The sequence below is a fragment of the Sebastes fasciatus genome, chromosome 24 (assembly GCF_043250625.1).
Source record: "Sebastes fasciatus isolate fSebFas1 chromosome 24, fSebFas1.pri, whole genome shotgun sequence".
NCBI classification, from domain to species: Eukaryota; Metazoa; Chordata; class Actinopteri; order Perciformes; family Sebastidae; genus Sebastes; species Sebastes fasciatus.
Genome location: NC_133818.1, coordinates 15,020,642 through 15,047,458, shown reverse-complemented (window position 1 = coordinate 15,047,458; position 26,817 = coordinate 15,020,642). Strand labels below are relative to the sequence as shown.

General features: G+C 39.9%; 2 protein-coding genes across 3 annotated transcripts in view; both read left to right on the top strand.

Moving 5' to 3' along the window:
• LOC141762853 (uncharacterized) overlaps nucleotides 1-26,817 on the top strand; it is a 500,458-nt gene that overhangs the window by 292,144 nt on the left and 181,497 nt on the right. Inside the window, 3 exon segments of the mRNA XM_074626949.1 lie at nucleotides 3,696-3,869; nucleotides 5,341-5,514; nucleotides 7,449-7,622. Of these exon segments, the coding sequence (XP_074483050.1) occupies nucleotides 3,696-3,869; nucleotides 5,341-5,514; nucleotides 7,449-7,622 (522 nt within the window).
• LOC141762879 (NACHT, LRR and PYD domains-containing protein 1b allele 2-like) lies at nucleotides 9,821-20,332 on the top strand. 2 transcript variants are annotated; one of them, XM_074627032.1, is made up of 8 exons: nucleotides 9,821-10,173; nucleotides 10,348-10,403; nucleotides 10,925-10,971; nucleotides 11,872-12,089; nucleotides 12,398-12,654; nucleotides 14,036-14,152; nucleotides 14,282-14,426; nucleotides 17,252-20,332. In XM_074627032.1, exons 4-8 carry the CDS (start codon nucleotides 11,930-11,932, stop codon nucleotides 17,644-17,646), a joined length of 1,074 nt encoding a protein of 357 aa, XP_074483133.1. In that variant the 5' UTR covers nucleotides 9,821-10,173; nucleotides 10,348-10,403; nucleotides 10,925-10,971; nucleotides 11,872-11,929; the 3' UTR covers nucleotides 17,647-20,332. The 2 variants fall into 2 exon arrangements, with proteins under 2 accessions (XP_074483133.1, XP_074483132.1); XM_074627031.1 differs by lacking the exons at nucleotides 9,821-10,173; nucleotides 10,348-10,403; nucleotides 10,925-10,971 and having other exon boundaries at nucleotides 11,611-12,089.

Here is a 26,817-nt window from a genome sequence, read left to right as displayed (position 1 = left end):
CTCGTCACCCCAAAAAACACATGAACTTCCTAGTAAACAAACCTCTTCTTGTTTATACACCAACATTATATCATAATATTACGTTAATCACGTTGTCATATTGCTTATTAGTAATGCAATACAGGCTGGATTTAGCACTGTGACTCTGTCGGCACAGGTTGTTGATGTCGGCTACTTTTTAATTTGCCAGAACGTGTCGTTAGCATAAAATCAAACCGGTTTAAGCTCGTACACCGGACCGGACCGGCAAAACCAAAAACCGACCCAACTCTAGCATTAGCCACCGTAAACTACTGGTCATACGAGACAAAGATAGTCGTTGTAAAACCCCTGAGTGTGTTGAATCGAGCAATGGTGCATTTTATTGCTAATGAATTCAAGTTGTGTTCCATCATCTTGTTTTGAAGTCTTTCCTTTTATTCTGTTACTCACAGAAGGAAACTCTGGTGTTTCTCTCTCTTGTTGCTGTAGAGAAGAGTAGTAACAGGAAATACACAGCTTCCACCAATAACAGCAGTCTGATGAATATATAACAGCAGAATGGTAGAATTCAGACTTTTTAAGAGATCTTATACAAACCAAAGATCAATGTTATGTTTTTAATGCTGATACACTGATATCATCTTTCTGATGTCATTATGTTGTAAATAATGCAACCTCATTGGTTCATTCATTGTGTTTGTGAGCTGAATACGTTTGATGCTCAGAAAAGAGTGTTAATGACAAAACGCCATGCAGTCATCAACATATCTAGTTATATGAATGTTTAATTATGTACAGGTCTAATATTATCACGCGATTTGTTTAATTTTCCCATTTATGGACGTGAACCTGAAAGCAGCAGGTAGCTAGCAAAGAGAGGTCATCTTTATCAACTGTATTATTATTACTTATTCACTGAGTTTTAAAAATGCTTTTCTAATCAAGAAGGCCTCATGCTAACTTTGTGGAGACAGACCTGGGATCAGATCACACTGACAGACTGGACATTAGGGAAGCCTCAATGTAACTACATGTTCTCTCTCTTCATCTGCAAGATTAAAGAAAAACAAAGATTAAAAGTCTGCAGGTTTGAGAGAGAGTGATGAGAATTATTGTTTCATGTCAAACAGTGAGATAAGATTAGCTGAACCACTGATGTGAGGAGTAAATGTTGATTAAAGAAGTTTATATCAAACTGTTTAGTCATCAAATGCATGAAGTAAATATAAACTGTCCTCTTTCATAATAATGTATTTTGTAATTTTTGTGTCATCACAGACTTTCTTACTGTGACCTCTCAGATACTCACTGTGAAGTTGTGGCCTCAGCTCTGAAGTCCAACCCCTCCCATCTGAGAGAGCTGGACCTGGGTGGAAACTACTACCTGGAGGATTCAGGAGTGAAGCTGCTTTCTGCTGGACTGAAGAGTCCAAACTGTAGACTGGAGACTCTGAGGTCAGTTCACTGACTGTAGTTTATGTAGTTTGTACACACACTCTCTACACACTGGCTCTGCTCCAGATGGCTCTAGAGAGGGACATTCACGTTTTCACGTCGGCCACCGTAGCTCTCCAACAGGCTTGGCACACAGGAGAGGCTTCAGTTGGTTGTAATCTCCTCACCTCACCACTAGATACCTCCAGATCCTACACACTGGACCTTTAACACAGACCTTATTTCAGGCATCTAACTAAAAACCCATTGACTTCCAGACGAGGGAACAGGAAGTGCTAAAATACTAATTCATTTCTGGGTTTTAGGACTCATTCCTGTAGCGCTCTATTTGAACATGTCTAAAGGTGCAGCACTCTTCAACAAACACGTATTGCACCAACTTAAAGGCACACAAGTGATGATTATGAACGACACCATCTAATCAGAGGTCTCTATGGTTCTAAGTTATTCCCACGTTCTTTTTGACAGCAGATCTAACTGTGATCTGTTTTCATGTCAGCATTGTCTAATTATTTGAAGCAAAAACCAAATAAATATTCTGCATCAGAAACATCTTTGCAGGTCCATATTTTGTTCAAGTCTATCTGAATACAATACTCACATGTTCATATGTACATTCAAAGAGTTATTGATGTCTGTCATCATTCCTTCTGTCTGTGAAGCAACCCCCGTATAACCTGAGTGTTACGAGATGAGGACTAAATCCACAGTCTTGTTCTGTGTAAAATGACCTGTAAAGTTGATCTTAAACTAATCAGAGGCATCAGCAGTCTGAGTTAGATGTATTAGGGCTGGGTGACTTGGAGAAAATCAAATATGATAATATTTTTATGTGTAAATGACCAATAATAGAACAGCTAGAACAGTCTGGTAAGTTCAGAGAATGACATCACTTTACTGTAATGTAGCCTTTAAAACCAGGAAGAGACGACACTTACAACACAACACGATATTACTAGGGCTGTCAATCCATTAAAATATTTAATCACGATTAATCGCAAATTATTCACAATTTTTGTATCTGTTCTAAATTAACCTTAAAGGGAGATCTGTCAAGTATTTAATATTCTTATCAACATGGGAGTGGACAAATATGATTTATGTAAATGTATGTATATATTTATTATTGTAAATCAATTAAGACACAAAACAATGACAGATATTGTCCAGAAACCCTCACAGGTACTGCATTTAGCATAAAACAATATGCTCCAATCAAAACATGGCAAACTGCAGCCCAACAGGCAACAACAGCTGTCAGTGTGTCAGTGTGCTGACTTGACTATGACTTGCCCCAAACTGCATGTGATTATCTGAAGTGGGCATGTCTGTAAAGGGGAGACTCGTGGATACCCATAGAACCCATTTACATTCACATATCTGGAGGTCAGAGGTCAAGAGACCCCTTTGAAGATGCCCATGACAGTTTTTCCTTGCCAAACTTTAGAGTAAGTTTGGAGCGTTATTTAACCTCCTTCCCGACGAGCTAGTTTGACATGGTTGGAACCGATGGATTCATCAGGTTTTCCAGTTTCCTATGATACCAGTATCTTCACTCTAGCTTTAAAACTGAGCCGCTATAACCGCTATAACCATCCAGTCAGTATGTTGTGTTTGACAGTTTCCTTGTTGAGCTGCAGGAGGAATAGTAACTCAAAGAGGGAATTTGGTACTAAACAGTGTGTAACTTTGATTTGTCGACTCAGACTGCTGAATCTTCATATTAGTTTCACTTGAACTTGTGAAGTCATTTCTTACAGTGTAGTTGTGTTATGAAGGGACCACTTCACAGGAGGAATGATTACTGCCACCAATAACTCTTTTAATGTACATATGACATGTGGCTGTTGTTTACAGACACACTTGAACAAATGTGGACCTTTCCTGTAAATGACATAAACCTGCTAGGCTAGCAGATACAGTGAGAAGAAGGCCATGTAATAAATGAAGTAATGAAGTCCAACAAGTCTGATTTAATATTGATCTTCAAATTCCAGATTTGACTGGGATCAGCAGCCTGTTATTGATGTGTGTTGACATGAACAGGTGTATGAATGTTGTGGTGACATTTGGATGATGTCTGTAGAAGGCTGACATTATGATGATCCACAATAACACAATGACAAAGTCACTCTACTCATTTTAAGGAAAAGATCATTGATTAGGACATAGTGATGTTGAGCTACACATTTAAAACCTGAACACATCTGACTGGATTATAAAGTGATTTTTGTCTTCATCATTTATTCTTTATTCAGATTGAGTCTCTGCAGTTTGTCAGAGATCAGCTGTGCTTCTCTGGCCTCAGCTCTGAAGTCCAACCCCTCCCATCTGAGAGAGCTGGATCTGAGCTACAACAAGCTGAAGGAATCAGGAGTGAAGGTCCTGTGTGGTTTTCTGGAGAGTCCACTCTGTAGACTGGAGACTCTGAGGTCAGTTCACTGACTCTCTGTTACTATTAGAGAGCTTATATGTTAAATTAACAATTGAACCTGATTTATGTACAAACATAACTTACATCCATAAAGTTGTTAATGTCCTTTTCTTCATATTTTCATGTTTCTTGAACTAAATCTAGTCTGCAGTCACAAAAGACTTGTGTTTCTTAAAGAAAGTGTAGAAAATGTCCACTGTTAGTTGTTAAAGTAAATGAATGTTTATCATTGTTGGTAAATGGTCACATCTGGATACAGAAGATCCTCTCAACTAATATTCAGGGTTCCTACGCAGTATGGAGAAGTATGGAATTTGATTTTAGTCATTTCCAGGTCTGGATGAGTATGGAAAAAAGAAAAGAGAGAATGGAAAAACATGTCTGTTTCCAGACTGTTGCCCCTATTCTGCTTTCTAAGATATCAAATTCAGAATTTCTAAAAATAAATAGATCATACAAGCAGAGTGTTTTTCATGGTGTTTAGAGCAGCCGGTGCAGCCACAATGTTTACTACTGTGTGAGAGAGCGCGGGCCAGAGAGAGCTTGATGTCGTTGAAAGCAACACAGGAAGTAGGCTCTGACTGAACGCACACTCCTACAGAGCTGCCTCTACGCCTGTACGTTACAGCCAGGGCCGGCGCCTCCATAGAGGCTGACTAGGCAACCGCCTAGGGCGGCACTTTGGCAGCCAAATGTGGGCCAACTATTCATCATGAGCAACATAACAATAATAATATAATAATAAAAAGTAACCGGTAACTGCAGGCAGACGGCACAGAGCAGAACGCTGCCTGTCAGACTGGGACAATCTAATACTTTACATATTGAGGGGGGGGGACGAGCGGCCCCTCCTAATTTGGACTGGTCCCTGTTTCAGCTGAAATCTGATTGGCTCAGTCATTTACATCATGAACGTGATGAACTGTGACCAGTGTTCCAGCTGGACGGTTTTGTTTTGATTGTAGTCTTGTAACAGCGTCCTCTGAACCCCGAGTCACAAAGACAAATATGGTCTGAAAAATCTACAGAGAAGTCTGGAAAAGTCTGGAATGTAAAATGTAAAATGTGTAGGAACCCTGAATATTTGTTCTGAATTGATCAAGTTTACTTCATGAAGTAGAAATATTTCTCTGGTTTCTGATTGTTTCAACATGTTCCACAAATAATGTCTGATCATTGATATTGATCCTTCAGCACACACACATAGATGAACACCGAGATCAGCAGCATGTTATTGATGTGTGTTGACATGAACAGGTGTATGAATGTTGTGATGACATTTGGATGATGTCTGTAGAAGGCTGACATTATGATGATCCACAATAACACAATGACAAAGTCACTCTACTCATTTTAGGGGAAAGATCATTGATTAGGACATAGTGATGTTGAGCTACACATTTAAAACCTGAACACATCTGATTGGATTATAAAGTGATTTTTATCTTCATCATTTATTCTTTATTCAGATTGAGGAACTGCAGTTTGTCAGAGATCAGCTGTGCTTCTCTGGCCTCAGCTCTGAAGTCCAACCCCTCCCATCTGAGAGAGCTGGAGCTGAGTAAGAACGAGCTGCAGGATTCAGGAGTGAAGGTCCTGTGTGGTTTTCTGGAGAGTCCACACTGTAGACTGGAGACTCTGAGGTCAGTTCACTGACTCTCTGTTACTATTAGAGATCTTATATGTTAAATTAACAATTCAACCTGATTTATGTACAAACATAACTTACATCCATAAAGTTGTTAATGTCCTTTTCTTCATATTTTCATGTTTCTTGAACTAAATTTAGTCTGCAGTCACAAAAGACTTGTGTTTCTTAAAGAAAGTGTAGAAAATGTCCACTGTTAGTTGTTAAAGTAAATGAATGTTTATCATTGTTGGTAAATGGTCACATCTGGATACAGAAGATCCTCTCAACTAATATTCAGGGTTCCTACGCAGTATGGAGAAGTATGGAATTTGATTTTAGTCATTTCCAGGTCTGGATGAGTATGGAAAAAAGAAAAGAGAGAATGGAAAAACATGTCTGTTTCCAGACTGTTGCCCCTATTCTGCTTTCTAAGATATCAAATTCAGAATTTCTAAAAATAAATAGATCATACAAGCAGAGTGTTTTTCATGGTGTTTAGAGCAGCCGGTGCAGCCACAATGTTTACTACTGTGTGAGAGAGCGCGGGCCAGAGAGAGCTTGATGTCGTTGAAAGCAGCACAGGAAGTAGGCTCTGACTGAACGCACACTCCTACAGAGCTGCCTCTACGCCTGAACGTCACAGCCAGGGCCGGCACCTCCATAGAGGCCAACTAGGCAACCGCCTAGGGCGGCACTTTGGCAGCCAAATGTGGGCCAACTATTCATCATGAGCAACATAACAATAATAATATAATAATAAAAAGTAACCGGTAACTGCAGGCAGACGGCACAGAGCAGAACGCTGCCTGTCAGACTGGGACAATCTAATACTTTACATATTGAGGGGGGGGGACGAGCGGCCCCTCCTAATTTGGACTGATCCTCGTTCTGGCTGAAATCTGATTGGCTCAGTCATTTACATCATGAACGTGATGAAATGTGACCAGTGTTCCAGCTGGCCGGTCTGGTTTTGATTCAGTGATGACGTGCTGATACAAACTGAGGAGGTGTCATCCACGATGAAGAGTCTTGAAGGTCTTCATCATCATCACATTCTCTTTATACCACTAAAACTCTATTAGTGGTAAAATTACTAACCCACAATGTTTCGTCTCGCGCCCTCCGGCCGCTCACATAAAACACCTCTCCGTCTCAAAGTCCTGGGATGGGTTTGTGTCCCAGTCTGTCCCTGGTGCTAATAGAGGGGCGGCATCATTGTGATTCACCTAGAGCAGGATGTTTGACAGCAGAACGTCGTCCAGCTTTCTCTGTAGGACTGTAGACTGAACGACCACGATGAGTAAAGTGTTCTGAGGGCTGGCTTGATGATCCCAAACACAAAGCCTGGTTGGTTAACAATTCCAAATGGGGAAAAGAGAGCTGGATGCAAACTTTGAGGAAAATGGTTTGACATCTCAACCATGGTGGGGGGTAGGGCTGTAGTCTTATAACAGCGTCCTCTGAACCCCGAGTCACAAAGTCAAATATGGTCTGAAAAATCTACAGAGAAGTCTGGAAAAGTCTGGAATGTAAAATGTAAAATGTGTAGGAACCCTGAATATTTGTTCTGAATTGATCAAGTTTACTTCATGAAGTAGAAATATTTCTCTGGTTTCTGATTGTTTCAACATGTTCCACAAATAATGTCTGATCATCGATATTGATCCTTCAGCACACACACATAGATGAACACAGAGATCAGCAACATGTTATTGATGTGTGTTGACATGAACAGGTGTATGAATGTTGTGGTGACATTTGGATGATGTCTGTAGAAGGCTGACATTATGATGCTCCACAATAACACAATGACAAAGTCACTCTACTCATTTTAGGGAAAAGATCATTGATTAGGACATAGTGATGTTGAGCTACACATTTAAAACCTGAACACAACTGACTGGATAATAAAGTGATTTTTATCTTTATAATTTATTCTTTATTCAGATTGAGTTGGTGCAGGTTGTCAGAGATCAGCTGTGCTTCTCTGGCCTCAGCTCTGAAGTCCAACCCCTCCCATCTGAGAGAGCTGGATCTGAGCCTCAACAAGCTGAAGGATTCAGGAGTGAAGCAGCTGTCTGATCTTGTGAAGAGTCCACACTGTAGACTGGAGACTCTGGAGTAAGTAGACGGTCGGAGTCGGTCCATGCTGGTTTCAGCAGTATTGTTGTGATGTGTTTCCTCCGTTAAGCTGTGAGAGGAGAACGGTGACACAGAGAGAGAGAACAGTCAGCCAATCAGATCAGCCAGAAGCTTGTTGTGATCATGTGTTAGAGTCGATGTGAAGAAGATGTTGTTGTGTTCATGTCTCCTCCCTTTAAGGTACAATTTGAACAGATATAAAACATGTGATTAATTTGAGATTAATCACGATTAACTATGGACAATCATGCAATTAATCGCGACTAAATATTTGAATGGATTGACAGCCCTAACATTTACATATTTGTCATGTAATATTTAAAAGTAGATGAAACATTGAAATGTGACTGAAACCAACCTAGCAGCAGTAAATCCATCATTAAAGTGAGCAGTGAAAAGCTCTCTGTTTCTGCAGTAATGATGCTCTCAGGACTCTCAGCAGTTTATTTCCACTGTGTGGATCATAAGATAATATTACACAGAGACAAAGAATTTGAACACATAATCCAGGCTAAAAGCAACACAGTTTAAAGTGACACATGCAGAAAGGTCACCGACTGTGTGAATGTGTAAATGAACAGACTTGTAATATCACTGCCCCGTCTAGAGCACCATAGATCTGACTAGAACTACTTTGTGTACTCTGCTGAGTTAATGTGATCACATGTATTGTTATGACCTGTATGACAATAATGTAGCCTTCTTCTCTCAGCTGCAAACCCAGCGGTGTGAAACGGACATAAATGACATTTATATAACCACAATAACACAAAATCAGTACATGATCTCTTATCATATATTCATATAGTCACTCATCTGAATCAGCTTCTTGAGCCGTATGTTGCTGTGAGACACGTCAGAGTCGTGTTCCTACAGTCCCTCAGACTGAATGTGTTGCCTTGGTTAGTTTGCTACCAATACTTTTATGTATGCTGTGGGTGATTAGAAGATGTGAAAGTAAGCCTGCTTACCGCTGTGAATTATGTTTATAGATTTATTATTTACCTTCTCCTAAGTCTGTTTCACACCGCCGGGGTTGGAGCTGAAAGAATAAGACTAAAGTATTGTAATGGACACAGGGACAGTCACATGACCACGGGGACAGTCACATGACCACGGGGACAGTCACATGACCACGGGGACAATCACATGACCACAGGGACAGTCACATGACCACAGGGACAGTCACATGACCACGGGGACAATCACATGACCACAGGGACAGTCACATGACCACAGGGACAGTCACATGACATTAAATACTTGTAAAGAAATATTCCTCACTCTGGGTAAAAAGAGGTTTTCTGCTGCAGGCTGTGAAAGAATCTGAGAGATCGTTTTGTTAAAGATAAAAAGGTCTGATGTAAAGAGCAGCGACCCGAGGGGAAGCACCGAGAGACAGGAAGTAGTTTAGACTTGGAGGTCAGGAGGTCACAGTAATAATTACAGTACACAGATGTAATGTTTGGCGGTACGTACATCGGTGTTTACTATTGTTGCCAGGCAACCTACTCTCCTCTCCGGTACCACTCGTTGACTTCTTGCTGATCCACTTGATATCTTGTTTGTACGCCTCCTGGCGTTTCGGAGCATACTGCAGCGAACAACGCTCTGAGCATAAACGCCTCTGTGTATGCTCGTAGCGTGCTCGCCATCTCCGCAGGCCCTCGCCACGGCGTCTCACGTCAGTATAAACAAAGCTTAAGAGTTGCTAGTGCAGCAACAAGGATGAGAACCCTCACAGCCAAATTACCAGAGGTCCTTCTACTGGGATTCAAGGTATCTCTACTGGGAACCGAGCCTTGGGTTCCTGCTCTGTTGGGTGAGAACTGTCACTCTGCAGAGGAAGCTTCACCTGGCACAAGAAATCAGGGATTTCTCCCACTGAGTGCAGTTTCTCCTCTTTTTCATGTGTAAATGTGTAATTGTTATTGTCACACAGTACATTGAACACAGCACAGCACCCAGTGATGTTACCTTCTGCATCTACCCATCCTAGTATTAGGGGCAGTGGGCAGCTACTATACAGCGCCCGGGGAGCAGTTTGGGGGTCCGGGGCCCCCCGACAGGAACCGGGGACCCTCCGGTTCCAGAGCCGTCAGACTGAGCTACCGCCCCCCCCCCCCCCCATCCTATGTTTCTTTTCTTCTCTGCATTCTTTCCTTCTTCCACAAACAATAAAAGGCAACCTGATACTGCAAAGCAACATTTTACAGTCAGTCAGCAATGTTTTTACAGACGTGTGAATTTACAGTCGAGTGAAAAGTGTAGTTCGTTGTGTTTTCTTTGGATGTGTGTTGGATCGAGACTAATGACTAGTTATTTCCTTTAATGTAGGCACAGAACATGATTGTCAGCAGTCAGTTGTAGTCTTCATGGTGCAGATATGATGATAAGCATTTCATTCTGATAGATTGATGCTAACTCAAAGAACGGACAATTATTTTAAACTTGTTCTATAACTTTTGGGTCTGTGTTGATCTCTACAGTACAGACAAGGAGGTCTACAGAGCTGCCAGACCCAAAGAATGTGAGTATTGAAACAACTTCGCCCATTCATCAAACTATTGTACATTCACATCTGATCTTAAAATGAGAATGTCCTCATTGTACAACAAAGCTGTTACTCAGTTCCATCTTTGTTCCAGCTGTTAAGATCACGTCTATTTGAACAATATTCATCAATATTCTCTTTCACTTTCAGGGGACTCAGATGTCAAACTGAATGTGGAAGAAAACCTACCGGAGGACGACAAAAAGGTGAGAAAGGAGCAGTTGTACGGTGTGAAATCCTCCAGTTTAAACCATGGATGACTTTACTTGGACATTTATCAAGGATCTACCACTGAAGAACTGTAGTGTATTACACCTGCAGGCAGACATTCATTTAATAACTTAGACTGCATTCACCTGCAGAAGTTAATAGTGTGGAGTGAAGATCACTGAACTATCATTTATTTACTAAACTTGGCCTCGGAGCTCTCGTCACTGGCAGGACCACCATCAGTCCAGGAGCTGGTGCTGGTGCTGGAGCTGGTGCATGCTGATTGTGTTTGCACATTTATTGAGACCCATGTTCTTGGTGTAGTTGTCCTTCTGTGTAGTCTTCTCTAACACACCTCACACTGTCACTCCATTGAAGTCATTTCCTCTCTGACTCATACAGGGTGCTTGAGTTGAGTATTGACAGTGTGGCTCTAGTATTTCATCACTTTATTAAACACTAAGACAAGTTGGTATTTCTATTAAAATAACTAATTCTGTTCCTTTTTTAACTCCAGGCTCCAACATCCTTCTCACCTGAGCAGACAGCTGAATCTTCATACAGGTAATCGTATAAACTCTATTTTAGTCTGATTATGACTCTAACTTCTTCATATTTGTGTAATATTATCATACGATCTGTTCATCGAGCTCTGATTGGTCAGTAGGAGGTGCTTTTATATATGTGTTGATCTCTTATCTGGAACATAACCTGCTCCGGAGCAGGTCCGCTGTTTGAGGAAAAACTATCAGGTCCATTTTCAAAGGGGTCCCTTGACCTCTGACCTCCAGATATGTGAATGAAAAATACATTTGCATAAAGCAGCATATTTGTCCACATCCATGTTGATAAGAATATAAAATATTTGACAAATCTCCCTTTAAGGTTCATTTTGAATAGATAAAGTTTGCATTCAAGAATAATTTGACTAGTTTATATGTGAATTTGCATATGCTTGATATATGGACATACATACCAGTATTGTAATAGTGTCTTTATTAATGTGGTGATATTGATTTTAACATTTCACCTAGCCTTGAAGGGTATTAAGTCTTATCTGTCAAGGTCTTAAAAGCATTAAATTCAATTTCAAAAAGTATGCAGACATAAGTGATAACGTTCTTTTTAAAACAGGCTTTGCCTCTTAAAAAGGATTCTGTTTTTCCTTCAACAGGTTTGGGTTGAGGTGGCAGCAAACTAACTAACTCTGGGCTAGCATCCTGCCCAGGAGCAGGCCGTGGTTCAACCTCAACATCAGAAATTAGATTTCAACATGGAGCTGTTTGGCTCCAGTTTATAAGCACAGATAAAGATGTGGATGGTGGTGATATGTCCCACCAACTTTAAAGAAAGCATGTCATATCCCAACCAACCTCGTTTCCTTGCTGAGGCCTCGACTAAAAGAGAGAGACTAACAGGCCAATAAATGCTTGTCATATCAGTTTGGCCCTCTTTGTCCTACAGCTTCAGGTGTCCTGGTCCAGGTGTGTTCCAGTGTGCTTTGACTGGACTGGTGTTCGTCATGGCTCAGGAGGCGGAGCTACTGTACAGGACCGTCCAATGGGATGAGAGCTCCCTCCAATTAGCTGGCAAAATGGCTGCAGGGCCGCTGTTCAACATCAAGTGTTCTGAGGATGCTGCTCTCCGTCAGCTCCACCTCCAACACTGTGACACAAAGGAAGGTAAAGACATTGTTCAAAAGTAATCAGTAAAATTGCAAAAATGTTTTTTAATGTGTACTTTGTTGGAATTAGCTGCATTAGGTGGCATGTGAATATATATATATATATACAATTGTATGGATTTTATGCACAACAAAGGCCCTTGGCCTTGGAAGGAGGTAACTAGGTAAAGAATAGAGGTGAAGTGGCACATCCTCGGGATGCTCCAGAGTTAGAGGCAATAGATTGTGGCAAGTGGTAAGAAATTAATTGGGTAGATGAACCTGTTAGCATTAAAACAAAAGTTGAACAGCTCTTTGCTTTCACAGCATTGCTCTGTGATGGCCTGTTGTCTGTCGCTCACATCTCTGATGATGGAATGAGCATCTTGGAGCCGCTGGAGATTACAGACACTCATGTGGTTGTGAAGATCTCTCACCTCTCTGCCTTTGGCCTGATCTGGGATACGATTCGGAACCTCTTAGGGCCGATAAATGGCCAAGTCCTGCTGTTTCTCCGACCTCCCAAGAAAAGACATCAAGTACTCCATGTCTTTCTGCTGAACAGCAACGTCGATGTAACCAAGGTAAAGCCATCTGTCATATGTGCTCATCATCAGCCAGAACTCAGCTATTTCCACAAAGATGATTCCTGTCAGTCACACATTGCTCCTTTTATTTATGAACCTCATGCTGTGGTAAGATTGTGTTTTCGTTTTTAGTTTTTCTTTCTGTGTTTTGCTCTCGGCGCTGCCTTTATGTCTGCCTTTGTCATTCGTGATACTTCCACCAGGTGGTGTAAATAGTAAACAGTGGTCTAAAGGTACGGTGGCCATGAGAGCTCAACAAACTGCAACTTTTAAAAAACACAAGCAAGTAGACTAAATTTAATTGTGTGTTTACATACAAATTAAGAAAACATCTTCACCAACGTGACAACAAATCCTGCAAATAGGGAAAAAAACAAATACAGAAACCTGCTGCAAGAAGCACAGACGACGAGGGAAACTGTTTCCAGGGGACACTAAAAAGTGATGCACACGGCTGCGACACACTTGTTGCATCAGTGGTGTTGAAAAGGAGGGACATGTTCTTCAGTGGTTGTCCTCCTACCCTCCAAGACAGATCAGCCTTTGTTAGAACTGACTGATGCCGGGTCCACACTACACATGAATCAGCTGAGTTTAGTCCTGATTCCTCCTGACCATCGTCAGCAAAGCCCTGATTGATTGATGCTTCTAAAGATGATCTTTCCAGATGTTCCTGTGTATCTTTGATTCTAGTTTCAAATCTGATCAACCAAAGATCTCACAAAGTTCCAGCCAGACAGCCTGTCTGGTTTAAAATGACTCATTACTGGCAGCAGGAAGAGAGACCATATCTCCCTGCACTGGTGTGTTGGCTTCTATTCACTGGTTACCAGTGAAGGACAGAGTTGGTTTTAAGGTTCTTTGATTTGTTTTTAAAGCTCTGCATGGACTGAAACCAGGTCCCCTATTCCACCTCCAGACCCCTCAGATCTGCTGACTCACCGCTCCCAGTTAGAATCCCGGGCTGATTGGGCTCTTTTGGTTGTTGGTCCTGAATGGAGGAACAGTTTCCCCTTCACCATTACATCTCCCTCCTCCAGTGATAACTTCAAACCTGTCTTAAGACCCGTCTCTTTCCTTTAGTCTGTCAGTAGTCACCTTGAAGACTGGTCACACTCTGTTTTTATTTATTTATTTAGTTTTATTTATTTGACTTCTGTGCAATGCTGTCATGTTTTGAGGATTTTAATCCAGAATTATTTATTCTACACTTTTATTAATTTACTTGCATCCTCTTAATTATTTCTGTGTTTTATTTGGTTCTAATTCTCATCGCTCTGTGAGGCACTTTGGTCATTTGTTGTTTTTAAGTGTACTCTATAAATACAATCGACAATATGAGCATTAACAGCATATTAAAAATGTTCTGTTTCTGAAGGTTAAGGCCCAACAAGAAGGTGCTACGTACATCCCGAACACTGCCGACTGTTTTCTCAACTTTGGTCAAAGTTACAGTGTCCACTGTGAACCTGGGAGCTTCAGAATACAACCTGATGTGAGTCAAGTCGCAGAATTATCATGAATATAATTTTGGCCACATGTTGAAAATAGATTCACAATTAAGAAAGTACCAGATAAACATTTTTAACATGATTGAAAATGACGTGATGCTTCTGGTTTTCAGCGTGCACCATACCGCTCAAATTATGGACCAAATTACCATCCGACATTTAAAGTTCTCCTGACTACGATCCCAGAGGAAGTGACTTTGACGGTCCGGAATCCAGAGAGGACAGAAGACGTCTGGAGATGTGATCTGTTTCAAGCAGGTAAAGATTACCTTTTTATTATTTTGATCAGTTTTGAGATCAGGATTATTTCTCATTCGCTACGAACACATTACGTTACACTACTCTACCAACGTCAACATGTGGATACCCGATGGTACCATATTCTCACAGCGACATAAACATCTGGAATGAAGCTAAGTGGTGAGTGAGAGTGGTGTGAAAATGGTTTGTTTCTTGTACGTGTCATAACGACGGCTTGTATATCCTCCGTCCTCGCTCTTCCCGTTTCCCTTTCTGAATGATGAATACAGACTACTGCCGCCTGCTGGTATGGAGAGTTATTTCCTCTCACAGGAGCAGAACGTACGAGCTAACTGACCGTCGGCTGTCGTCTTTGCGGTTTGTTGGAGTGCGACTTGTCGGCCAAAACAAAGGCGACGTGAGGCGACGCGACAGTCGGCCTTCATCGCCGCTAGTTCTCTGATGTCGGGTCGGTGCGTCCCCAGCTTAAGGAAACAAGCTCTTCATCTATGTAAACAGAACTAGCGGTATACCGACGGGTTAATAGAGGGCTCCTTCATGAAACCATCCATCCATTATCTGTAACGGCTTATCCTTAGAGGGCCGATCCCAGCTGTTACTGGTGAGGAACACCTAGACAGGTGTCCAGTCAATCACACAGCTTACACACACACACACACACACACACACACACACACAGACATGCACACTCACATTCACACCTACGAGCAATTTAGAGTCGTCATCAGGGTCTGAAATCAGCACCCGCCACCCGCCAAAATGTGGGTAAATTGTTGGCAGTGGCGGGTGAAATCAGCAGGAGGAGAGTTAGTAACGTTAGCTGTTAGCAGCCGTTAGCAGCACAGTCCTGACTGGATAAATAACGGAGCTACTAACGTTAACGGAGGTGCCATTGAGTTATTATTATGAGACGTTCACGGTCTGCCCAGTAAAAGGACTATTGGGTGAAGGTAAATTACAACGTTATCATGATGTGTTCAAATGTATTCTAGTAAAATTACGTTTTTGGTGAGAAACTTGAATAAATCCAGTTGTTTGTAGGAGATGTTTTCACATCAGTAAACATTAGATATTAAAGAGGGAATTATGACCTGTTAAACTTCATAACAACTTACCAAGATTTTTTTTTTATCAAAGCAATTGTGTGTTTTTATGTAAATGTTGCGACCTAGAAATATTTTATAATTTACATTTTATTGACCTGGAATAGATTTAAGTTATCTAAGAGGAATGTACTCTAATCTGACTTTTACTGACACTACACTACACCACACTATTATCTGATTTATGTTATTACCGAGAAGTCAATTCAGAGTGATGTGATGTCATCAGTCAGCGCAATGTCATTATCGCAAAGGTCAAAGTTCAGAGTGTGACGATGTCATCAGTCAGCGCAGTAGCGATTAGAGAACGTGCTTGTTGTTTACATTTGTGTGCGAGCGGTTCTGATTGCTTCGTGTAAAGATAACTTCAACAGAACTGGGAAGAATAAAAGTTGCCAAAAGGAGGATGGAGTCATGTCTCTTTAAGGGTGCAACACAAATAACCACTACAGATGACAATAACAAAGTACAGTACAGTACAGTACTGAGTACAGTACCCTCCCAGCCCCAGAAGCTACGGTGTAATTCAAACACTGTAATTTACTGTGCATGTAATGTTTTTTTATGTAAAATATATCAAACATTGAATGACATCAGATCTAAAATGTTATTTCTTCATTTAGCGCAGAGATTTCAAAAGTGGCAGATAAAGACAAAAATATACTTACCTGCCACAGTGGCAGGAAGTGAAAAAAGTTCATTTCAGACCCTGGTCGTCATTTAACCTAACCGACAGTACATGTCTCTGAACTGAGGGAGGAAGCCGGAGTAAACCCACGCCAACACGGGGAGAACATGCACTCACCACAGAGAAGAATCATGAAACCAAAAAAATATCAAATATGAATGTCTCCCTGTTACGGGCTCCGTAACTTTAAAACTAATCAGAGTGGTAGGTCTGCCTAGCATTAACTATCTTTGCAGGTTTCCAAACTGCTGATGCTGGCCCGGCTCCCTCCCTCTTTCGTGTGATGTCACCGCTGTGTCCACCACTCCTTGGCCGGGGGGGAAACCAGTGGAATCATTTAAAAGAGGCCCGGAGATGAACGACACGGGTGGCTGTGATTCTGCTTGATCAGTCCACCTCGTTGCTTCTCTGTGTGATGTGAACTTTGGAGTATAGAAGCATTTGTGATTTGGTTGGAACTGGGCTAGAGAGTAGAAGTGTTTTTAGGTCACATCTCACTGTGATAGTTGGTTAGTGTTTTTCCTCTGTGTAGATACACTCATTAAAGAGGCAGCTGCCACTTGTGTGTTTTGGATTGTTAGTGTTGAGCGTAGTTAAAATAGAGTTTTATTTCTTGTTTATATTGAGTTGTTTGCCAGCTCAGCTGTGATCCTAATTTCTAGTTTGCAGTCGTTTTTGTTTTATCGAGTTATTGATTTCTGCGCCATTAGAAGTCTGTTCCTAATTTACATTTTATGTCAACACTTGTGTTCGCTTTTGTTTGCTGCAACTTTGTTGGTAAATTGCCTGCAGCCTGTTTTCTATCATTTTAATTGTCCATTTAACAATAAACGGCTACTGTACGCCTGATACCACCGGCTCATGTTGCTTAGACCTTACTGGGACGTAACACTCCCTTTTGGTTTCTGGTTTTGAACACAGAACAACTGATTTACAGAGCAGACATGTTGCTGTACAAAAACATGACGTTTCATTTCAGTTGAACTGCTCTTTAAAAGTGGTTGTTGTTTTTTTCCATGGTTATCGCTCAGATCTAACAATGGAAATCCCTCAGAGGAACGTCCCACCAGAGGACAGCGTCGCAGCAGAGGCCAACGTCTCACCAGAAGACAACGTCTCACCAGAAGACAACGTCTCACCAGAAGACAACGTCCCACCAGAAGACAACGTCTCACCAGAGGAGAGGCTGCTGAGGGTTCGAACAAAGTTTGTAAACGGGATGTCTGATCCTAATCTGAACAAGCTTCTGGATGAACTCCTTCAACGTCGTGTTATAAGCGATGGTGAAATGCAATCAATCAGAACAAAAACCAAGAGAGATAAAGCACGAGACCTGATCGACACGGTGCGACTAAAGGGAACTGAAGCCAGCAGAGTTCTGATCGCTGCTCTCCGTAAGGATGATCCGTGGCTTTTCAGATCTTAGGCTGAAGCAAAAGCAAGAAGCTGTGGAGTGTGATAATGAATCTCTATAATATCTGGCTGTTTCAGAGACTCACATCACTTATTGTTGTCTTTAAATGATAAATTCCGTCGTGGAAGCCTGTGTGGACTTTCACTCTGAAGGTGATTCACTGAAGTTTTGGGGAAAAGTGAATTCATTTTCAATCTCTTGTGGTTTGGTCTCAACATTTGGTCTCAACATAATCATTTACTTGTGATAACTACTGATGCGTTGTCGGTGATGAAGACCTGCGATAGAGAGCTTGTGACATTTCTATATGTTTTGGGAACGCATTCTTACTGCTAATCTTTGGAAATGATTAATTTAGTTTTCATTAGGGCTGTCTAAGTTAACGCGATAATATCGTGCTAATGCAAATTTGTTTTAGCGCCACTAGTTTCTTTAACGCAACTTGTGATTTTTAGGTTGTAGCGGCTCGGTGTTAAAGCTAGAGTGACGATACTGGTATCATAGTAAACTATAAAACCTGGTGGATCCATCGGTACCAACCATGTCAGACTAGCTTGTCATGAAGGAGGTTAAATAACGCTCCAAACTTACGCTAAATTTTGGCGAGGAAAAACTGTTATGTCCATTTTCAAAGGGGTCCCTTGACCTCTGACCTCCAGATCAGTGAATGTAAATGGGTTCTATGGGTACCCACAAGTCTCCCCTTTACAGACATGCCCACTTTATGATAATCACATGCAGTTTGGGGCAAGTCATAGTCAAGTCAGCACACTGACACACTGACAGCTGTTGTTGCCTGTTGGGCTGCAGTTTGCCATGTTATGATTGGAGCATATTGTTTTATGCTAAATGCAGTACCTGTGAGGGTTTCTGGACAATATCTGTCATTGATTTGTGTTCATTGATTTACAATAATAAATATATACATACATTTACATAAAGCAGCATATTTGTCCACTTCCATGTTGATAAGAGGATTAAATACTTGACTAATCTCCTTTAAGGTACATTTTGAACAGATAAAAAATGTGTGATTTGCTATTAAATATTTTAATGGATTGACGGCCCTAATATTGATTACTGATTCTCTGTCAGACCTGACTGTGTTGAGCTAAGATCTAAATCCATCTCTCTGTCTCTTACTGCTAATCAACGCAGGCTTCACAGCTGCAACAAAAGACCTTTTTACAAATAGCAATAAGGGTAAGGATGGATATCATAACTGCACTTGATAATCTATAGATCTGTGTTTGTTTGGTCATTTTATTCGTCAGTAGATCTTCTGTAACTTGAGCCTACAATAAAGATTTCATTGCAAAACAAATAAGTTTGGAAAAAAGGCGTCACACTGTGATGGAACCAAAGTGAAACTCATTGGATGGATGTTGAGCAGTGAAACTATTCCATTAAGAGATGGTGTCTGCAGACATGAACTAGAACAGACAGATGCTGTTATTAAATGAGACCTCAACTGAAACTCAGATAGGAGCTTTTTGTTGTGACAAAGACAGTTGTTCTAATGCAACAACTGTCATTAACAGTGTGAACAAAGACCTTTCAAAGGCAACGGAAAGATTCTGGCCTCTTATCTGGAACAGATGCTGCCTTCAAGTGAAACTGGTGAGCTCGTGTTTACAACACGGGAAGTCGTGTACACCATGTGCGTGGCGTTCAAGTGGTTAAGTGGTGAGAACACCGCTGCTAAGCAACGGCAATATTAACGTTGCTGTCGGCGTCCAGAAATCACCACAAATCGTATTTTCACTTATGAATCAATATTCTGTTACTGTAGTTTCTCTTTCTCCCCTCACATGTTCTCAGAATCATCTCGTAGTGTTCTGTTTAGCTGGAACATGAGAGAGTTTGTGACCCGGCAGCCATGTTGAGATCTGCTGAGGAAATTCCAAGCACCGCCCACCAGCCGGAGCTCGGCCAATAGGAACGCTCTCTCTCTCTCTGAAAGGACCTGTGATTGGTCAAAGTCTCCCGTCATGAGCTAGATGTTCTAAAGCCTGAAAACAGAGCCATGAGGAGGAGCAGAAGTCTAGTGATCTCTCAGAACACTTGCATTACAATATGCTGAAAGGTTATTATGGGATGTCTGCCCAGAGATGCCAAAAACATTGTTGCCTACTGAAGCTTTAAATTGACTTGAATTGTAAGTCGCTTTGGACAAAAGCATCTTCCAAATAAATGTCATGTTGTGTCTTAAGAAATAAAGCGGTTGCTTTATAAATAAAACAACCGGTTGCATTGGCCGACACACCGTCGCTACTGGTTTCCTTTCCACAGCTTCCACCGACAGAATCATCCCAGAGGAGAAGAAAACATCAGCAGTGAGCAGATAGTTCTGTTTACATGGAGATACAGAGCTAACATGCTATGAGACGGTGTGTAAACACAGAGAACATCAGGGTGGAAAATAGAAGATGTGAAACAGTAGTCAGTTCATTATTTCTGGTAAAAGACACCTGATAAACGTATGGAAGTAATCAGAGTAATGGTATATTAGTTACTGTAGGAGCTGTCTCTGTGTTACCATGACTACAGACCGGTTAACGTTACACTCACCGGAGCGTACCGGAGCTGAAAGACTTTCTCCTGTACCATGTCAACATAACTGCAGGTGGGATGATTAAACATGCTGTGAATAATTAATATTGTCATCTGTCTACTCAAATAAAGTTTGACTGTGAAACAGAAATGTGTTGTGTTGCTTACAGTCACTATTTACTACCTGTACTCTTCTACATGCATGACATCAAATCTATATAATATATAAATATCAGCTGTTGAAACAGTGTAATTACATAAAGCCTTTGTGAAAGAACATGTTATATTTAGATGATGGGAGTACATGAAGACTGTTCTGCTGGTTCTTGCAGACTAACAGAAGTAGGAGCAGACTTTGCTCATAGTTAGGAGGCGGATGAGAGAGTGACGCTCTGTGGGCGGGGTCACCTAGCTGGAGGTTCTCCTCTGGTTCTAACCGTTCCACCAGGAAACCCTTATATGGCTTGCAATTCGCCACCGACGTCACCAGTGTAAGGAAAAGCTGCGCAGCGATTTTTTAGACCCATTTTCGGACAGATGGAGCAGGAGAAAAAGAGAGAGGATGGTCTTTTATGATACTATGGTGTCCTGTAGACACACTGGGGACAGATATTGATGTTTAAAAGACATGGAAAAGTGCATTTTGCATAATAGGTGACCTTTAAGAAGAGATTTAAAGGAAGTGGGATACTGAGTTGAGATACTGAGGGGCCCGGACAGCAAAAGCCCAGTGATCTTTGTTGACAACTTTGGATTTTGGAACCATTAGTAAGAGTTCTGCCAGAGGATGTCAAGCATCGATCAGGCTCATAGGGAGTCAGCAAATCACAGAAATACTGTAGGCAGAATCTATAATAATACATCATCATTTATTATTATATACTGCTGCTAGTTTAATCTATAATAATACATAATTTAATATTATATACTGCTGCTAGTTTAATCTATAATAAAACATAATTTATTATTATATACTGCTGCTAGTTTAATCTATAATAATACATCATTTATTATTATATACTACTGCTAGTTTAATCTATAATAATACATCATTTATTGTTATATACTGCTGCTAGTTTAATCTATAATAATACATCATTTATTATTATATACTACTGCTAGTTTAATCTATAATAATACATCATTTATGATTATATACTGCTGCTAGTTTAATCTATAATAATACATCATTTATTATTATATAGTGCTGCTAGTTTAATCTATAATAATACATCATCATTTATTATTATATACTGCTGCTAGTTTAATCTATAATAATACATCATTTAATATTATATACTGCTGCTAGTTTAATCTATAATAAAACATAATTTATTATTATATACTGCTGCTAGTTTAATCTATAATAAAACATCAACATTTATTAGTTGATTAGATTTTGTTTTAATAAAATAAATCTGTAAAGTAACTAAAGCTGTCAGATAAATGTAGTGGAGTAAAAAGTAGAATATTAGGAGAAGTAGAAAGTGGTATATGTAAGTATGTACAAGTATGTCAAAATTGCACTGGAGTAAATGTACTTAGTTACATTCCACCACTGATAATATAACATAATAGTGAGTCAACATGAAGTTGGGTCAGATTTGATCAGTTCTGATTCTGCTTGTTGATTCTTCTGATTATTGGAGTGAGAAAATCAAAGTGTGCTGTAAGCAGAAAGAAGCCACCTTTATTTGCACAGATTCAGGCCTTCATAATAAGTCATTGATGATAAATGAGGCGTTGGATGAATGAATGAAAAGAAGTGTTTCCAAACAAATCACTGGATGGATACACTCCGTTTAATATTTTAAAATGGATTTCTTTTGTGAATAGTTTCTTTCTGATAGATTTATGAAAGTGAGTTTCTGTCAGATACTATAGGGTATGAGATGTGATTAAACATATTTCAAATTGTTTTGTTTGGGATTTTGATTTCACTAAAGTCACAGCCACCAACTCAAAGTTGTGGGAGACGAGGTGTGATAGGAGGAGGATTTGTTCAAATGCCTCTAATCAAGCAGATAATAGAGTTGGGGATGGCTTTAGTTATGGATTTAAATATGTCACGATTGGCAATTAAATTATATCTAAGACAGAAATTCTCATACGACATGATACAGCCGCTACTATCAACTAAGTGTGTCACCGTGTCACACTGTTTACCATTGGCAGAGCATTTTGGCAGATCCTTCTTGGGCGCTCCCCACATAATGAGCTGTGCTGCTCATCCCACAAATGCATGATCCTTACAAGTTGGACATCATTGTGAAGGTAAATAAACAGGCTTTCCAACAATGTAAAATACAATGCCCATTAGCATTGTAACAACAGAGAAATAATCCACCAAACACAAGTTTCTGAACTTTTTTTTCCCAGTTTAGTTCTATATGTTAGCTGGCAAACTAAACTTAGCAAGCTATGTTCATTTTCATAGTTAAAGTGGTCTTTAGTTAACTAGACATATTCATCTGATTAGCTTTATCTAGCTAGTTGGGCTGAACATTTAAATATATATCAAGCTGTGACTTTTCTTACTAATATTGTGATTTAAATAGATTATTTTCTATAAATCAATCTCCTGTTTTTCTGCTGATGTGATGGTTTAATGTTACACAGTTACAGTGTTAGAAAGTACATTTACTCAAGTACACATTTTAGGTACTTTAGGAGTATTTTCCTTTCATGCCACTTTATACTTCTACTGCAGGACATTTCAGAGGGAGACGTTGTACTTTTTACTGCATTTATCTGCATTTACACTCTATATTTATCTGACAGCTTTAGTTACTTTATTAACATATAAAAATGTACAGCTGAAACAATTACTCCATTAACTTATTAATTGATTGACTGAAATTAATTGCCGACTATTTTTGGTTGTTGAAGTAATTTTTTAATAAAAATCATTTCATGTTTCCAGCTTCACAAATGTGACGATTTGCTGCTTTTCCTTTTTAATCATTTTATTGTATATAAATCTATCTAATGATATGTCATAGTTTAACAGTCACAGGGGACGTTTTCTTTCTTTTAATACTTAAAGTACATTTTCCTGATTATACTTACATACTTTTACTTAAGTAACATTTTCAATGCAAGACTTTTACTTGTAACAGAGTATTTTTACAGTGTGGTATTAGTACTTTTACTGCAACACTGCACAGTTGTCAACACAATACGTTTTTATTAATAATCACAAACTTGCTTTGGAAGTAACCTGAGGTAATTTATAACAAACAAATTACCATTTTAGCATTCAGTCATTCATATGATATTACATTAGTGGTTTACTTCATTAGTCAAAGATATTCCGTGTTTAAAGTAATCAGCTTGTTGAAGGTGAGACAGCTCAGTCTGTGTTCCACTTTAATGCTATATTTAGTTGTAACAGTTTGACTCTGATTATGCTGTCCTCACTCAAAGTTGTTGCAGGCAACGTGTTTTTCAGCTATACAGCCAGCTCAACAATATATTCTCCAGCATTGCATTCTCCAAGGAACAGACGAGTTGTTGTGTTTGGCAGGATTTAATGGAGGAAAATATGTAATATTGTAAAACTGAAAAAGAGCACAAAATACAAACATCAGATAAGTGTGCTTGTAAGTACTAAATAATATTTCTAATACATCAATAGAGAAAAGATCACTAGCATAACTAACAGGTGCATAAAAGTATGTTTACATATGAACCAATGCTTTAAACATCAATAAATCTCTATGTAGTTGAAAACAAACTAACCATCAAAATACTTTACTCAACCTAAGAAATGGTGACATAAACATGTTCACATAACTGATAATAGTGAATAACTTACAGATGAAGCCGGTTTTGTGGATTTATGGCACAGGATTAAGAAGATTATACACAGATGATTCCCTGAGCAAAAAGGAGCTTCCTGAACACCACTTCCTGTTATTCTTTGTTTACAATGACCTCACTTCCTCTTCAGTACAGCTATTTGCAGACGCCACTAGGGGGTGCCAAAGGACATACAAAGGGAACACTTTACACTGGTTCCAATACATCTCTTTTGTTAAAGTGTTCCTGCTGTTGATATCAGAGGTAAATCAGTGCCACCTGTGGATGAGCACTTGGCGAAAGCGTACCGGCTCTGGAACAACATCAAGAGGAAAGAAAGAGGATAAAACACACAATACTCACAATTAGTGTAAGATTGTAGATGTTAATACAGTTTAATGGATCATGTGTTTCATCATATAGCCAACCTACCGACTGGTGTTTACATGATCGTGGGAACTATGGAAGTCTCCAGGTATTTAGGTTAATACTAACTATAAATATAACTATAAATTCTATAAAAGTGTATTATGAGTTTTACTGTTGCATGTTAAGACTTTTATTTGTCACACACTTGTAGATATGTGGCATCAATGGAAGACATCTGGAGGAAGAAGAGGAAGCGTATACAGACCAACTGAAGGACCATCTTCTCTTCACTGAAGCTCTGAGGTAGGATATGTTTTCTCTCAGTATTACCAGCTGCTGTGTTTAATGTTGATGGAACTGAGTTCACTTTAAAGGGTCAGATCATCACAGAATCTCTTTGGCAGACCTCCATTCAGTGCTTGAAGTGGAGACAAATAAGTGTCAGTACTCCCCTTATTCATATGTTACCGTGTGTAAGCCGCAATCTCTTTTGACTTATTCCTATTTATGTATGATTTTTAAGCATGTTATACTGTTTCAGTCATCATCAGCTGGGATTTTATTGCTATATTATTATACTTGGGGTTATGCATCTTCTATAGTTGGCCTATAATACTCCAATAATATTCCAAATGGAACATTATAGGGTTACGGTGGTGTGTTTGTGTATAGTGTTCATACTTACAGTGCTTTCCTGTGTTATTTGTAGCATCACTCTATAATATATTATAGGATGCCTATCCACCTTATTCCTAGTCCCCATGATGCCTTGCGTGAATTATGGAAGCAACTTCCGTCGTGTCGCGTCACTGAGCCGGAACCGCTGTTTTCCAACGGTACGCTAATCCTCTCTCCATATTAAAACATCTAGTAAAACATGTGTGAACACCACCTCTTACAGCTCAAACAGGATCATGTGATCAAAGCATTGAGCTATTTTTTTAGTGTAATGCTGCCCATAAACTGCCTTACATTTAAACTGTACATAAAATAGTAAAAGTAACTGGCTGTCATTAAACAGACGCTACAATGCTGTATCCTCCCTACACATGAAATCATAGCTGACGTTCTCCTGGCTCTGCTATCAGTCCTTTTAAGGACCCGACGTCTCTCCTCCGCTGCTCTTTCGTAGCCCAACCACGAAGTAGGATACAGGTTTTCCTCCGCTGAGCACACTTACAGTGTTTTAGGTGGTCTCTTCAAGTTTAGGTTTCTCAGCCACATTCTTGTGGATTCCTCGTCTGTAGTTCGGCGATGGAAGCTGTACCGTCGGTCACAAGAACAATCCCTTCTTTGTTTTGGGGTGCATGTTCAACACACTGTTGTTGAAGCCACACATTTAGCTTTGTCTGGTTGTTGGTATGGGGATGCCCATCATATACTTCTATCATAATGTTCTAAACCCTTATACACTTTCACTATTTATTTTAATTAATGAATGAATTAATGTTTATTTCTGATTAATGACTAGAACAACTTGACACTCAGTGCTGAGCTGCATCTCAAATTAATCTCCAGGTTCCCAGCTTTCAGATGATGTACACCACTTCTATGTGACATCTACTGTTGACCTGCTATCTCCCTCTAAAGACCCCCCTGGACCCTCCTAAAAAAGACTAAAACTGGTCTATTGTGGGTCTTAGAGGGTTCATTCAGCCTGTTCAAGCCAAGAGAGATTCTTATGACCACATCATGTTAAATGGCTGTGAACCGCTGTGAACACTGAAGGAACTGGCCTTCTACCTCCAAGAGGTCAAGGCCCAGTTACGTGTTGGTTAATCTTGTGTGACAAAGAGAATTTCCAAACAGATGAGTTAAAGCATAATGATTCAATTTATTCCGAACAATCAATGTTGCATAAGTAAAATAAAAGAGTTTACAGATATCTGGATCCAATCAACGTGTCCCTGACAACATACAGTGCATGGGTCAGTTCGCGAAGTCTGAACCCCGAGCTATCCCTGATCCAGCCTATTCATGGTTTACACAATATTAATATTCATGAGCTTATGGCACGTGATGTTTTTGCTGCATATCTTCTTCTTTGTTATCTCCTTCTGACTCCTTCCTCTTCTTGACCTTGCAAAATGAACAGCACCTGCCACCTCCCTTTCCTCGCAATCACTCCATTCACAACAAATCCAACAGTCAGGTTATTGTAAGCACTTTTGTACATAATAAATCCAACACCGGAGAGGTGATCTGAAAGGGTTAAAAAAAAGCATTTTTTCATTTCATCTCGACTTTATTATCCCCAAAGGAGAAATTTGTGTGTGCCTCCAGAGCAAAAGTACATTTACATACAACAACAAACAACATAAATACGGAAAACTTGTGCGTTATTGTGATTAGCGAGCTATGGAATTCATCACCGCTAAAACGCTGTGCCTTTTCAACACATTCTCACTCCCAACTCGTCAAATACCGATGCTTCGTCACCGGCACTATACGCTTCAAACT

Bases quoted from the DNA above. Each gene is read 5' to 3' on its own strand.
- LOC141762879 (XM_074627031.1), top strand. From the start codon at position 11,834: ATGCTTGTCATATCAGTTTGGCCCTCTTTGTCCTACAGCTTCAGGTGT. The intron at 12,655-14,035 runs GTAAAGCCATCT...CTGTTTCTGAAG, and splicing joins GCAACGTCGATGTAACCAAG to GTTAAGGCCCAACAAGAAGG. The intron at 14,153-14,281 runs GTGAGTCAAGTC...TCTGGTTTTCAG, and splicing joins GCTTCAGAATACAACCTGAT to CGTGCACCATACCGCTCAAA.